Source organism: Conger conger, chromosome 3, assembly GCF_963514075.1.
Source record: "Conger conger chromosome 3, fConCon1.1, whole genome shotgun sequence".
Classification (NCBI taxonomy): Eukaryota; Metazoa; Chordata; class Actinopteri; order Anguilliformes; family Congridae; genus Conger; species Conger conger.
This window is the reverse complement of record NC_083762.1, coordinates 19,022,923-19,036,645: the sequence shown is the minus strand read 5'-3', so window position 1 is coordinate 19,036,645 and position 13,723 is coordinate 19,022,923. Positions and strand designations below refer to the sequence as shown.

Below are 13,723 nucleotides of genomic sequence, written 5' to 3'. Positions count from 1 at the left end.
TTATTCCAAAATGGAATAAATTCATTTTTTTCCTCAAAATTCTACACACAACACCCCATAATGATAACATGAAAGAAGTTTTTTTTAAATTAAATGATGCTAAGCTATTGTATTGTTGTATATGTTCAGTTCACCACTATGAATGACTAATGATGTAATGTCACTAAGAATAACCAACACTGTGCAGTATTTGAGAGAGGGGTGGTGGCTCCCTGTTCTGGGAAGTATTTGAAGAAAGGTCAGCTTCAGGTCATCCTGTCTCAGTGAGTGAGAGTGAGTCTCAATTTACACTTACACAAAAATAAAGGACCTGTCTCATTAGGTTCTCTTGTCCAAAATACCAAGAGAAAGGTGCCCTTTTTTCCCCCAGAACTCCAGGGACATAATGTAATAACCAAACTCCTTCCGTTCTCCCCACTCGCTGTGGTGCACCTGGCTGCCTGTCTGACCAACAAACCCATTTCCTGCTCACTCACATACTATAGGAAGGGCCAGGGTCAACCAGGTCTCTGTTACTGATAGCCAAATTGTTTACTTAAGCCCCTTGTGTATAATCTGTAGGACACCAGTCAAGGCCTCACCATGCAAGGTGTACTCAATCTCCACCTTGGCTTACTCAGTTATGCACCCACTGATCCCTTACCTCTTACGTCATTCTTAACCAATACACAAGACACCAAACCGTGTTCCTGTGCTTAGAGGCACATTTTGTGTAGTTTCACTTTCACAGATTTAAGTGCAGTGACATTACTGTATATATACTGAAAAGAATATGGTAGGCAACAATATACATTTTCTGAAACAAAACAAGAAATGTCCATCTCACAATAAATGATATGACGATATAGAACGACAGACCTAGCGGCAGGGCTTTGATGCCAACTGCCAAAGCTCAATTTGTATCTAATTGAAACAGGACAGGACAGGGGGAGATCATAGGAGTATTGATAGCTTTCTTTTTATATATTGGTCAATCTACAATACATCTTTTAATGTTACATGGAAATTACCCCTCTCACAGTGAGCATATTGAGGCATTTAAATATTTCTGGCAGCTTTGGCTATTACTGAAATATATGTGAGTGTGGAGACACTAGAGTAGGCAATAATTAAACCAAGTTATGAACACGACAGTGACACTCTGGCTTCTGCTTTATTATGGTATGGGCTGACCCAAAATAGTGCCTGTAGGTGACTTTTAGTATCTGCAATCTGAATAGTACAAGGTATGGCTGTATGAGGTTTGCTTGGCCACCCCCAAGATACCCACATACCCCCACAAACACACACTTATTCACTCACCCACATATACACACCCATTTACACCTCAAATGGCTGACCCGCTAGTTCCAGCTTGGTTTCTTATCTGCTGACCACTTTGGGTGGTTCCTTTGAGGTTTCCTATGGCCAAATGGTGAACTAGAAATTAGTTCCCTGACACAATTAAAATAAAGACACACTATACATCAGTCTGGGTAATCACATTGTCTTTCTGGTTATGGCGAGCTGCTACATACAAATAGAATTTGGAAATTTGTGCAAAAATGTGGAAGTGATATTTGAAGGCTTGGAAAATGTGAAGATATGCATTACAGTGTAGGGGAAGTGCATCTCTATTTCAGCCTGTCATTTGACCTCTCATGACCTCTTCTTTAGGGCACCAGCTATGTTTCCATATATAGGTATTGCACATAATATATTTCTACTCCCTGGCAGTGCTCTAATGGATCTATTCTGTTTGGTTGTCTCTCACATCCATTGGCAGTAAGCAAAATAAAAAATTTCCAGAACTTATGAATTGATGAAGTCTAAGAACATATTTGAGCTAATTAGACTCAAGAAAGAAACAGGCTGTAACACATTGTGAAGCTATTGAGCTGTTCTCTTCATTTCACTATCCATGGAGAAAAGCTGAAGAGAAGTTGTGAGTAAATGGGAGTCAATGGGAGCACACGGGAAAATGTTGTATGATAAACGTTAAAGTCAGGGAGTAACAAACAGCATTTCCATGAATTCATTGAGCACATTGAACAACCCACTAATCCCCATTAGTGTGCAACCATCAGGCTGATAATCAAGTAAGTATAGTAACCCTCTATGGGAGTAATTATGAAATAGCAGTTCAAATCAGTGATGAGTTACTATCATTCCATTATACTCAAAACATTTCAAATTTGAGTTAATAGCATAAATTCCATGAAATCCCTATAAAGATTTTTCATTACCTATAAAGTAAAAATAATAACAGAAAATGTTTTATCAATGAGTAAGCATTAAGCAAAATATATTTAATTACTTGTTTTCATTGTTTTAACAAGTTTCATCTAACAACTGAACCTTTGGCATTTAAACAAATGCATTAAAAGCCTTTGGCATTTAAACAACTGAAGTCATGAACTTCAGTAGCCAGCAAGTTACACATGTAGAACGTGTGAACCAAAGGTAACACTGTTATAATGTTTCCCAGGGACCTTATCTTGGTCATATGCCAGTAACAATGATAACGAGAGTTGATGCATTAATTTCATTACTGGGTGGTGCCTGTTGGGAGGGAAGTAGGCACTCACACAAGTACAAGTCCTCACATATCCTGGAACTGCAAATTGAGAACATTTCCTAGTTATGCTGTGCACTCTGAATGAATAGCCGGCATTGAACACTGTGTAGGGGGGAAGGGTGTAGTGAGGCTATACAGTTGCTGTGCAATAGGAATCCATTTAGATATATGCACTGAATATAGAGGGCTTTGGAAATACGTCAACGCTAGCAGTTTGATACAAGTACTTTTAATATTTAGCTAATAGAGAACAACTAGCAAGGTAAAACATACTTAGGAACAGTGAAAACCAAAAAAGTACATCAATGTACATAAGCACACATAAAAATAACGTGAAGACGCTCTCCGCTACTTAATACTGTATCTTGGCATGGCAGAACCATGTTTGGCATATATTTCTGTGATATTAAAAGTAAGGCACTCAGCTCTGAGACAACAGTAATCCCCTGTTCTACATCTTCCTCTGTGTTAGTGATGGCTGCCCTCCACTGCTGACCATGTGATTATTGCACATTGATTACTTGACTGGATGTAGAAGCAGCTTTGCATCCTATTTTTCATTTGTTGCGCTATGTTGCTTCAATTATCAATATACAATAATTTATATTTGAGGTGAATGATCTTAACATTTAGTGCAATAACATTTTGATAAGAAATATGCTAACAAAGTTGCCATGGACATGCAAGACCTGAATGCACTTTGTTCAGTAAGAATAATGTGATTTTGTTCAAGAATACTAAAAACATAAACAATAGTAATGTAACTTTTGTTGGTCCACTGATTAGAAATCTAAATCATAAATCACACTCACCTGTGATATGCTGAGATGTTTTATCAGGAGCTGATCAATTTTAACACAAATTTCAGGATGACACAGATATTAAGCACATACTTGAGAATTCAGCTTATATATTATTATGGAACAAATAATGTGATATCTTAACACATTGCGTTGATGAACCTGAGATGGTATGGTAGAAAGATATTCTAATATGGTGCAAATAAAGTTGTGCATTACAGCAATGAATTGATCTTGTGCTATATCATAACATCCCTTTTATGACACTGATTATACGTTATTATTCCTCAGGACTAATAATCCATCAATCAAATCAATATTTAAAAGCAAATGTATATCAGGCTACAGGAAACAAGCCTTCTCTCAGTAAGGGGTACTGGAGGGGGCTACTGGATTGCTGTGGTGAGAGTGAAATATTTTCCTTATCTCTACTTCTCTGAGCTTTCAAACAAACTCATCTTTCAAATTCATTCTCTTTTTTTCATAAAGTTGTAATGCTGGTCTCTCTACAAAGTCTTCAAAACTGTGCGATTTTTAAAAAACAAGATCACAGCATGTAACACCACCCACATAGTGATTCTGAGATATTTGGGTGGCTGCTGTTGGTAGCTGGCTTGCTGCTGCCCGTTGACATTTATTTGCTCATTTGTTTCTAAGAAAGGAAACAGGTTCTGAACCTCACCACTACAGCCATTGGCCTCTCCATGCCAAGAGTTTCACAGCACCGTCGGGTCAGCTGTGGGCGTGCTCAGAGATGAAAGCTGTGGATCCGGTTGGCAGTTCTGAAGGTCCTGCAGACTGGGCTGGGAGGGGGTCAACAGTTCTGTTCTGGGTTGTGTCTCAGATGGGGATGGAGAGAGGATGGCATTGTACTGCAGCCCACACTCGGGGCTTTTGTTCTGGCCGTGGTTCTGGTTCTTCGGGGACGGGGGAGGGCTGCAGGAGCAGAAGTTCGGCAAGGTTGCCAACACCAGGGTCCCTGCCAGGATGAACCCCCCCGCCACCAGGAAGGAGGCAGTGTAGCTGCCCGTCTGGTCCTTCAGCCACCCTGCAGGTAGAGAGGAGACTGGGTATGAAAGCCTGCTGAGAGAGGGCTAGGAGGGAGAGACAGCATGTGTGGGAACACCGTGAGTGGGACCAAAGAGAGAATGAGGGCTAGAGGGAAGGAGGCAGATTAGACAGCACGGGGAAAAGGAAGGATGTCAAAGCAAGCTGAGGAAGAGTAAAAAGATAAACCGACTTTAGAGCGGTGGTCTCCAACCCTGGTCCTGGAGAGCTACAGGGTCTGCTGATGTTCAGTGTTACTCTGTACTTAATTAATCAATCACTTGATTACACACTTAACTCACCTCACCTGGTAACCTGGGTCTCAACAGGCAGCTGATTTTAAGGTGAAAACAAAAACCAGCAGACCCAGTCGCTCTCAGGGACCAGGGTTGGACACCGCTGCTTTAGAGTTTAGAGAAGAGAGGGACGAGAGACAGGAAGCGTTGCGGTCTCACCTGACAGCGGCGGTCCCAGCAGCCCCCCAAGGCTCTCAATGAGCTGCAGCAGACCCAGGGCGCCCAGCATCCGCTGCATCCCGACGATGTCGGGCACCGCGGAGAAGACCAGCGGCGTCATGGCCCCAGCGCAAAAGCCGTAGGCCAGGCTGATCACCAGCAGACCCGTGTAGGAGCCCTGGATAGAGCCCATGGGCAGCAGCACCATGAAGACCCCGGTCAGCCCGGTCCACAAGCACAGCACGTGGAGCAGCCGCAGCCGGCGCAGGTCCGACAGCCAGCCCGACACCACACGCCCCACCAGGTCCGTCACGCCCGTGGCCGAAATGATGAAGGCCGCCTGGTACTCGGAGAAGCCCACGTGCCGGCTGTGGGCCACCAGGTGGACGTAAGGCACGAAGTAGCCGGAGTTGAACAGGGTGACGGCCAAGCCGTAGGTCAGGAAGGCCTTCTCGCCCAGCAGCGAGAGCTCGAGGTAGATGAACAGTCGCTTGAGGAAGGAGCTACATGAGGCTTTCTTCTTTTCTTTGTCAATCTTCTTGAGTGTGTGACGGTGAAATAGAGACCGGAAGAGAGAGAAAAGCCTTAAATATTAAAAATCCTTGGCTATAAAGCCTATTTTATTCAGTGGACATTTTAAATGAACTTTATTAATATTAATAAAATTAACAAAAAGCAGCAACATTTAACTACCATCTTGGTACGAAAACATTTAGTCCATTACATTTAGGTGTTTTCCTGTGGAGTACCTCTTAAGAGGAAGGGTACCTGCTCCAAGGCTTTAGGGGCAGGCAGGGGCCGGATGAGGGCCCCACAGATCATCAGGTTGAGGCTGAGGCCCCCCAGGATCAGCAGCGCCCCCCTCCAGGCGTACAGCTTCACCAGCAGCTGGAAGAAGGGAGAGAAGGCGAACGAGGACAGGCCCACTCCCGTGAAGCCCAGCGCCATAGCCAGGGAGCGTCGGCGGGTGAAGTACTGCATGACCGACGCCACAGTGGGGGCGAAGACCAGAGCCCAGCCCGAACCTGAGGGAGAGAGAACAACTGTGCTATCCCTTCCTTCAGACAGAGAGGGGGGGAGGGATGCAGGATACTGTATATCACGTATATCAGTACTGAGAAAGCGGGGGGGTTATATACCATATTAGAGTCACACTTAAGCCCGATTTACTGTATACTTGTCGCACAACCCTTGCGACAAATGTCGTATGATGAAAATTACACATTTTTAATGGAAAAAAGTGTAGTACGTGTAAGAGTCATTTTCTGAATTGACTCTTAATTGACAATGTGTGTTAACATAAAGACAATCACATGATTACAAATAACCTTTTAGTGATTTATCCTTATTACTATTAGACCACTTTCTGAATTAAGTGCTTACTATGAGTCTTTCTCTGTCTCTCTCCAGCAGACAGACAGCTTTTGACCTTAATGTCTCTGCTTCTCAGCTAGCACTTTCTGGTCTTACAGCAAGGTCAACAAGGGGTATTCAGAAGACAAAATACTGATAAATGTTCGTGGCCAGCTTCATGTCTTTTTGTTTTGGTAAAGCCCCCCCTTCTGGAAAAGTGTGAATAAGAGTCTTACTGTGTCTGATGTAAATCAGAAAGCCGGTAAGCTTTCTCACTTTCTGTCATTTCTTTGCAAATAAATATGAAAGTTAAACTGAAGAATAGCTATTGTTGTTTTTTACTGGATCCGTTTCATCAGACGATGCTCACCAGTGAAATGTTAAAAAGGGCATTTTCCCTTAACATACGACACAAAGTGTCATGCACCTGTAGAATTTTGTAATGTTGCAGTGTTGACTGGACAGCCAAATTCATGGTCATGGTTAGGCTATTCTTGTTACCATAGAGACAACAGAACCATCATCGCAGACCTTAGCTGAAGTATAAACGCAAAACATTGTGTGATGTTCATTTTCGTGATATGACACTTGTCCTAACGGTTGTGCGACCAATCAGGTTTAAGAGTTGCAGTATATACCACATTAGAGTGCTACTGAGAGAGTTACAGTATCTGCAACGAGGTGGTCTGCTATCTAAAAATATTTGTGAGTGTGTGTGTGTACCTGTTACCTGTGATGAGGCCCATTGTGAGGTAAAGATGTGTGAGGGAGGTTGCCTGAGAGGCCAGAATGAGGCCCAAGGCAGACAGAAAGCCACCCGTCATCACCACTGGCCGTGCCCCGTACGCATGACACAGCGCTGTGCCCACTGGACCTGGAAATGCAAACAGCCCAGTCAGATCAATCATTAATCACGTCACCACATCCACCTCAGTCACCCCACTTTCATCCATTATCCTCATCCTGCCTCTCTAGTTCACACATTTACTGCTACTTCAGGTGTATTACATTTACTCAAGAGGAATCATTTTTAATCATTTTCTCAAGAAGACTTTTTTTAATCAATTAAAAAGTGTGCAAGTATTTGAACAGTGACACAATTCTTGTTGTCTGGCGCCATACTACAGTACACTGTATTTGAATAACACAATAAAGGCAAGGGCTATCATTTCTACATGGATCACCCAATATGGATGTAAATAGCCTCAAATTAAAATTAAGTCTGAACTTTAACCACAAATTCACTGTTTCGTTTAAAATCCAATGTGCTACAGAGCCGAAACAACAGAAATCGAAAATTTCTGTCCAAATACTTAGGCACTGCACTGTATATTCCCTGCTCTTTTAATAGGATAATACTGCTGACTGCAACTCTCCCTGCGGCCAATTTTGTCCCCACGGAATGCAGTCAGCACCGGAATAATCAGCTACTGCAGCAAGGAATATGTTTTCTGGTCTATGTGCCATCCAGGAGGCGCAAAGTAACTTTCCCCTCACTCCCTCACTCCTCTACAACCTTACACAGGTCACCCCATTCTTGCCACCAAAATATCATCTCTTTTTAGAGATGATATTTAGGCCCCTCCCCCCCCAACCCCACATCGGCCCCTCCCTCCCTCATGCTCACTGATTAGTTGCTGGATGGCCACTGCGATGGAGGTTATCCAGGACACGGCCTGGGCGCTCTTATCAAAGTACTGCACAAACTCCACAAAGAAGACACCCAGACTCCTGAGCAGGCCGAACACCAGGGCCGAGGCCATGAACAGAGCCCCCACCACCACCCAACCCCATCCTCCGTCTGGGGAGGCCAGGCGGTCTCCGGCCTGTGGCTGGGGCTTCGCCATGTACGCTGCAGAGAGAGACAGAGATATGGAGAGAAAGAGAGGGAGAGAGAGAGAGATCAGTCTTGATGCTGAGAGAGATCAGAGTCTGATGCTAAGAGACAGAGATCAGAGCAGATAAAATAGAACACTAAAGCATTGGTTACAGCCCTGAGCAAAGTGCAAATTGCCAGAGAATCACCTGTAGTGTCCCCGGTGTAATCATTAACTCGAGGTCACTGTGACACTTCCAACAACAATATAACCAAAGCAGTTTCATCATCATGCTGACATATCAACAAATTCCATTCTGTGTCAACTTCTCAACAGCTCTTTCTACTGCATACCCTCAAACATTTCAAGATTGAGATTTTTGGTCAGATATATTTGCAATGCATGGGCTGTGCTTGTTGTGTTTGTTTTAAACAAATTCATAATAACCTGTCATAATTGGGAAAGCCCAGTTATGGATTAGATCTCTTCACTCAAACTACGACAACACAGCAGTCCACTGATGGTGCTGTTCATTTAGACCAGAGGTCTACCTACTGCATCATGAGGTGGGCAATACCCTGTTGGTTGGCATCCACCCAGCTGGCTGATATCCAGTTATGTGCTGATATTGCCAGCAGAGGCACAGTTATGTTACTCGTCTGTGGGGCAGACGACTGCTTCAACTGGATATCGCCATCCGGAAGCCTGAATACAGCATGCTCACTTTGTTTTGTACGTTTTGGTGCATGTTAATTATGAACTGAAATGTACTGAGCACAGTGTTTCTTTCTAAAGGGATTTGAACTACTGCTGTGTTAAGGATTTACATAATCCTGACAAAAATGAAGGCAGAGGGGGAAACAATACAGCTCAGCAGGAGTAACATTACAGCTTTGACTGGCTATTTGAAGGGGAGACCGAAACATTTTTCAAACAAGTTTCTCTTGGTTTCTTCCTTTAATTCTACATATATTTATATAGATATTGTGGTTAGTAAACATGCATATTTAAGATTTATTCAAAACTCATATGCTCAAACTAATATTTTAAAGGCAAAATATGTTATACTTTTTGGGTAAGATACTATGCATTGTCATTCAATAGAACATACCAGTCAATAACATTTCAAATACTACTGACAGTTATAGCATATTCATGGATCCAAAGATGGTTACAGTATCATGATAAGATGCATAAATAGTGCACTATTTTGCATTAAATACATTTTGGTACTATATAGAATATAAATACAGCAAGATGGTCTTTCACAGTGTGATAGATAATAATGATTTCATTGAAAATGGTCAAAAGGTTTTCCAACCATTAATGAAGAAGACATTGGATAGCACTGCGGATATTCAACAAAATAAGAACTAAATATTATAATCAATTCGTGCTTACTCATTTGGAGCAGGTAGGCTTATATCAGTCATGCCCACACATTGACTCACAATATTTGGTTTCTTAATGTTGGCTACAGAGAATTAAATCCATATCTGGGGAAGTGGATTCAAATGACATGTTTTAGCCTTTAATATACTCACTGAATTCATCATAGTTAATAAAAAATCATCTAAAACAGGTAGAGATTTTTTAAAAGAGGAGCAAGACTAGTTGCAAAATATAATACATTATTGGTTGTTTTTAACCTTTGGACACAAACATGACAAATCACATATTTTTCTCAAAGCTGTTATTTCAGCTGGGGGATAATACAAGGCCAGATGCACAATGGCCAGACAGGGAATATGGTCGGATATACGGACACAACTTACTCTGCGGCCAGTTCAATCTCAATTACAATTTTTAGTGCATGTCTTAGGGTTAGACTGACTCTGACAGGATATTGGCTTAAGTGGATTATAGGCTATGCTATCAGTCTTGGCATGCAGAATCCATATTATAGCACATTCCCAGTTGTGTGCATTTATCTCACAGATTCTTAGATATATTCAGTCTCTATTCTCTTGTCAAAGCGAATAGAGGAAAGTTAACATACCATACCTATATGATATGTTCATCAAATTTTGATATGTACCAAAGTTCACCTTTCATTATAACTGCCAAAGGTTGCACAAGTTATGATGAAACACCTTTACAAACATTACTGAAAGCAAAGGTCAAGTAATATGGCATCTTTCATTCAAAACTATCATCATCACAGGTAGCTGATGCAGCTAAGGTACTATTTCTCAGTGTTTCGATTCATCCCAAAGTCTGGTATTGAACTCTGACCAGCAGCTGTCCACTCTTCTGGTCTGTCTGCATCTGCAGCAAATGAAGGAAACTCCTCCAACATGAGCTTCAAAAAAGCAAAGGCAGCAAAACTCCTTGGATGCAAGCTTGTCCGCACTCGCATTAACTAACGGCCGGAAAATCAGTGATGGGTCTCCTAATGAAGCTTGCATTACTAATTGGGAGACAAGTAACAATATGAGAAAATAATGAAATATTAAAAACCCATTGACGAAGCGCATTATAGCATTACCTCCTTTGTTGGAACTGCCTTTACCAATGAGTAGTTGTGGGCTCATATGTCTTTGAGTGTATCAGAATTCTCCTGTCCATATACCAAACCGATCCAAGATAATTATTCCTACCTGAGATGTTTTATAATAAGGGCCTGGTTACACATACCTCAGATCTGACACCTCAGAAGAGGGCAGATTTACAAAAGGCTGCATTCTTCCTAATTTCACCTAGCCATAGCACACTGACAAACAGGAAATAGCACTACCTTACCTCCTATTTCAGTTTATACTTGGATATGAAGATGAAGGCGAGAAAAACAGGAATAAAAAAAGCCAAATCACTGCTTACGCCCCTTTTTTTGATGGTGTAACTGATATGATGCAATGACCACCACTAAATGGTTTCAGGTCCAAAAACTACATTTGTTGTCTTATTCTTTTTTTGTCCAATTTGCATTTCTGGCTCCCAGTTTGACTGTCAAATTCTCACTGGTGATTTTCTCTATGATCCATCATGTTCCCTGTGTGCCTTGCACTGTAATACCATGGTACATTGTGACTTTTCCTGTAAAAGGGCAGTTGCATTCCAAGAATTCAACAGTGTGCTAGATCTATTTGACCAGAATAACCAGTCCGCCAGAACAGACTGCAGTGAGATCAGCTAGAATTACTTATCTGCATACAAATAGGCTACGGAAAGAGCCTGTGGCAGAACACAGGAAGAAGATGCACAAGGTCCTACTAAGGTCCTGTTTTCGTACAAATATAATAAGCAGAAACAAGAACAGTGGTGCAGGCCTTAGAGAATAAATCTTTGCATATGGATGTTGCAAGATGTGACAGCTTTGGCTGTGGTTCCTAAATTCATTGAAATACAAAAATAGAAAATATCCTTCATGGTAAACAGAAACAGTAAGGCCAAACACACTAAAACTGAACTAATATGAAAAGAGATTGAACGATCCCTTTAAAGAACATGGAAATAATGCCATGCCCCTTGAAGGTATGGCATGGTCAGCCCAAATCAATCAGATTAATAATTAGGCTTAATAAACTGTTATGCAATATAGTCTGGTTTCTAACTCTTAAATGACAATTAAAGTAAATATTGGGAGTCAAATTGGTGTGAACCTTCTTTGGATAGACCACTCCACAGAAAAAGATGGATTGTAAGCAGGTTGAAGCTGGTTAAAATGGTCAAACTGGTGGTCAAACTGGTGGACTAGCTGACTATGCAGGCTTGTCTTAACACCACAGAACACAGCTTAAACCAGTTTGACCAATTTAGGCTGGTTTAAAATGGAATTTTCAGCAAATGTTTGGATGTGAAAACCCTCTAAATTTATCATAAAAAATACATTTTTTATTTTTTTTAAACTGGACACCAGCTAAAACCAGCTGGGATTTTAAACTGGGTTAAGGTGGTTTATATGTATTTGTAGCTGGCTGCAGAGTAAGGTGGTGGTCAAATTGGTAGGCTGGTCAGCTGATGAACAGCTGGTTGACCGACTAGAAGTGTAGACACATCTTAAAACAGTTCAACCAGTTTAGACTGTTTTAATATGGAAGTAATTATCACAGCGGGTGAGGATGGGTATTTTCTGACCCTGTGGAACCGTGTGCATTATAATATGAAGACAACAAAGTTAGGGTTAAAGTTGTCAGACCTGCTGAACTCACATAATGTTTACAACAGATGGCTCTACCAGTGAGGCACCACAGTTGACCTAGGTTACAAAAAGAATGCAGTCATTAGCGTCAAGTTAATTAGGCTAAACATATTAATTTGGAAATGCAAACACCTCAACATAAATCATATTTTGAACTCTTAGATACAGCAATATAATACGACATAGACTACATTTGGATAGAATGTTATTCCTAATGGTGAGACAAACGAAGTGTGGCTACCGTGGGCTACACACAGGCGGTTGCCCGGACTCATTTGCTAACGTTACTAGCAAAATAGCACATTACTGATGCTCCCCGAGCAGGATTATCTAGGCTGCGACAGTCGAAGCAACGGAATCCTTCTATTTTCGAATATACTCCACACACTACCAGCATGAAGACAAATAACGCGTAGGCTACCCGAAGGAATGCCGCTTGACAAATGACACCTGCAGACAAGCCACAAACGTAGGCTACTGAGTCAAGCTAGGCTAGTAGCTACATGTACATGCCTGCTCTGCCTCGTAGTATCCGTCCGTTACATAAACATGCATTTTAATTACCCATAGCTATATGTGTAATTGCAATGTAAGACAAAGCATCATAGATAGTACATTTTTGGTCCGTTGATTTCCTTCCGCCTGCTTGCATGCTCACCTTTCAGAAAGGCTTTCTACCTCGTGTCCGGCTATATCATGCTTCATGCATTTATGTCCTGGCTTCTTAGCTTGCTGGGGGATGACAAGGCTTTTACACCGACAGTTGCTCGAAAATGTAAAAAAAAAAAACGCAAATATAACACTTGAGACTGTTTTATTATTATAGGCGGGTCTGAAAAAGAAGCAACCAGGCCGTTTAAAATGCGCGTTCCCCCATCTGCGACGCTGGCACGCGCTTCTCAAATGAAGCTACAAAGCGAAATGATTAGCCTACTGTTCCAGCCTATACTTGTACTATACCAATCTTGGTGTCATAGACTATGTTTATTAATTTACATATTTTTTTGAATTCAGGATAAGAGCCAAATTACCCACGCAAGCCTCAGGAGAAGCAGTCACACCCCAGCTGATTATTGATGTTGTCATTTATCTTACCTGTGTAGTGTAATTGTTAAGGAACCAAATGGCTTCTTTGGAACGAACATCCACTTAAACAAAATAGGCTACTCTGAAGCAGAAGTGAAAGTAACAGCTTAAGAAGAAATGACATTGGCAAGAAGTGCACTCTAAAAATAATTCACAGCTTCTCTTAAGAAAATAAATGAATAAGGCAACAATTTCCATTCAGTGTTTGAGTAATTTCTAGTGGTATTTTCACACAGCTAGTTTAAGTACATCACTGTGGTTTTCCTCAATGTTATAAACTCAATTATGAATTATGAATCTACCTAAATATCCATGTTCATGTTCATTGAGATATTACGCTGAGATTCCACATGTATTTAAAAATAAACTCTACTCAAATCTTCAGCAAATTGTTGTTTCAAGATTTTTGTAAATTAGACTTAAAGTTTTCCAAGAAATCAAGAAACTGTCATTTTGATTATGTTACA

The 13,723-nt window shown here is 41.3% G+C and overlaps 1 protein-coding gene across 4 annotated transcripts; it reads right to left on the bottom strand.

The window, feature by feature from the left end:
- Nucleotides 1–2,766: 2,766 nt before the first annotated feature.
- slc16a13 (solute carrier family 16 member 13) lies at nt 2,767–13,325 on the bottom strand. Of its 4 annotated transcripts, XM_061235668.1 has the most exons (7): nt 12,829–13,065; nt 12,181–12,227; nt 7,840–8,064; nt 6,943–7,086; nt 5,628–5,884; nt 4,860–5,397; nt 2,767–4,405 (listed from the first exon to the last, which is right to left on the bottom strand). In XM_061235668.1, exons 3-7 carry the CDS (start codon nt 8,057–8,059, stop codon nt 4,074–4,076), a joined length of 1,491 nt encoding a protein of 496 aa, XP_061091652.1. In that variant the 5' UTR covers nt 8,060–8,064; nt 12,181–12,227; nt 12,829–13,065; the 3' UTR covers nt 2,767–4,073. The 4 variants fall into 4 exon arrangements, with proteins under 4 accessions (XP_061091652.1, XP_061091653.1, XP_061091651.1 ...); XM_061235669.1 differs by lacking the exons at nt 12,181–12,227; nt 12,829–13,065 and adding an exon at nt 13,266–13,325; XM_061235667.1 differs by lacking the exon at nt 12,181–12,227.
- Between the last annotated feature and the right edge of the window lie 398 nt (nt 13,326–13,723).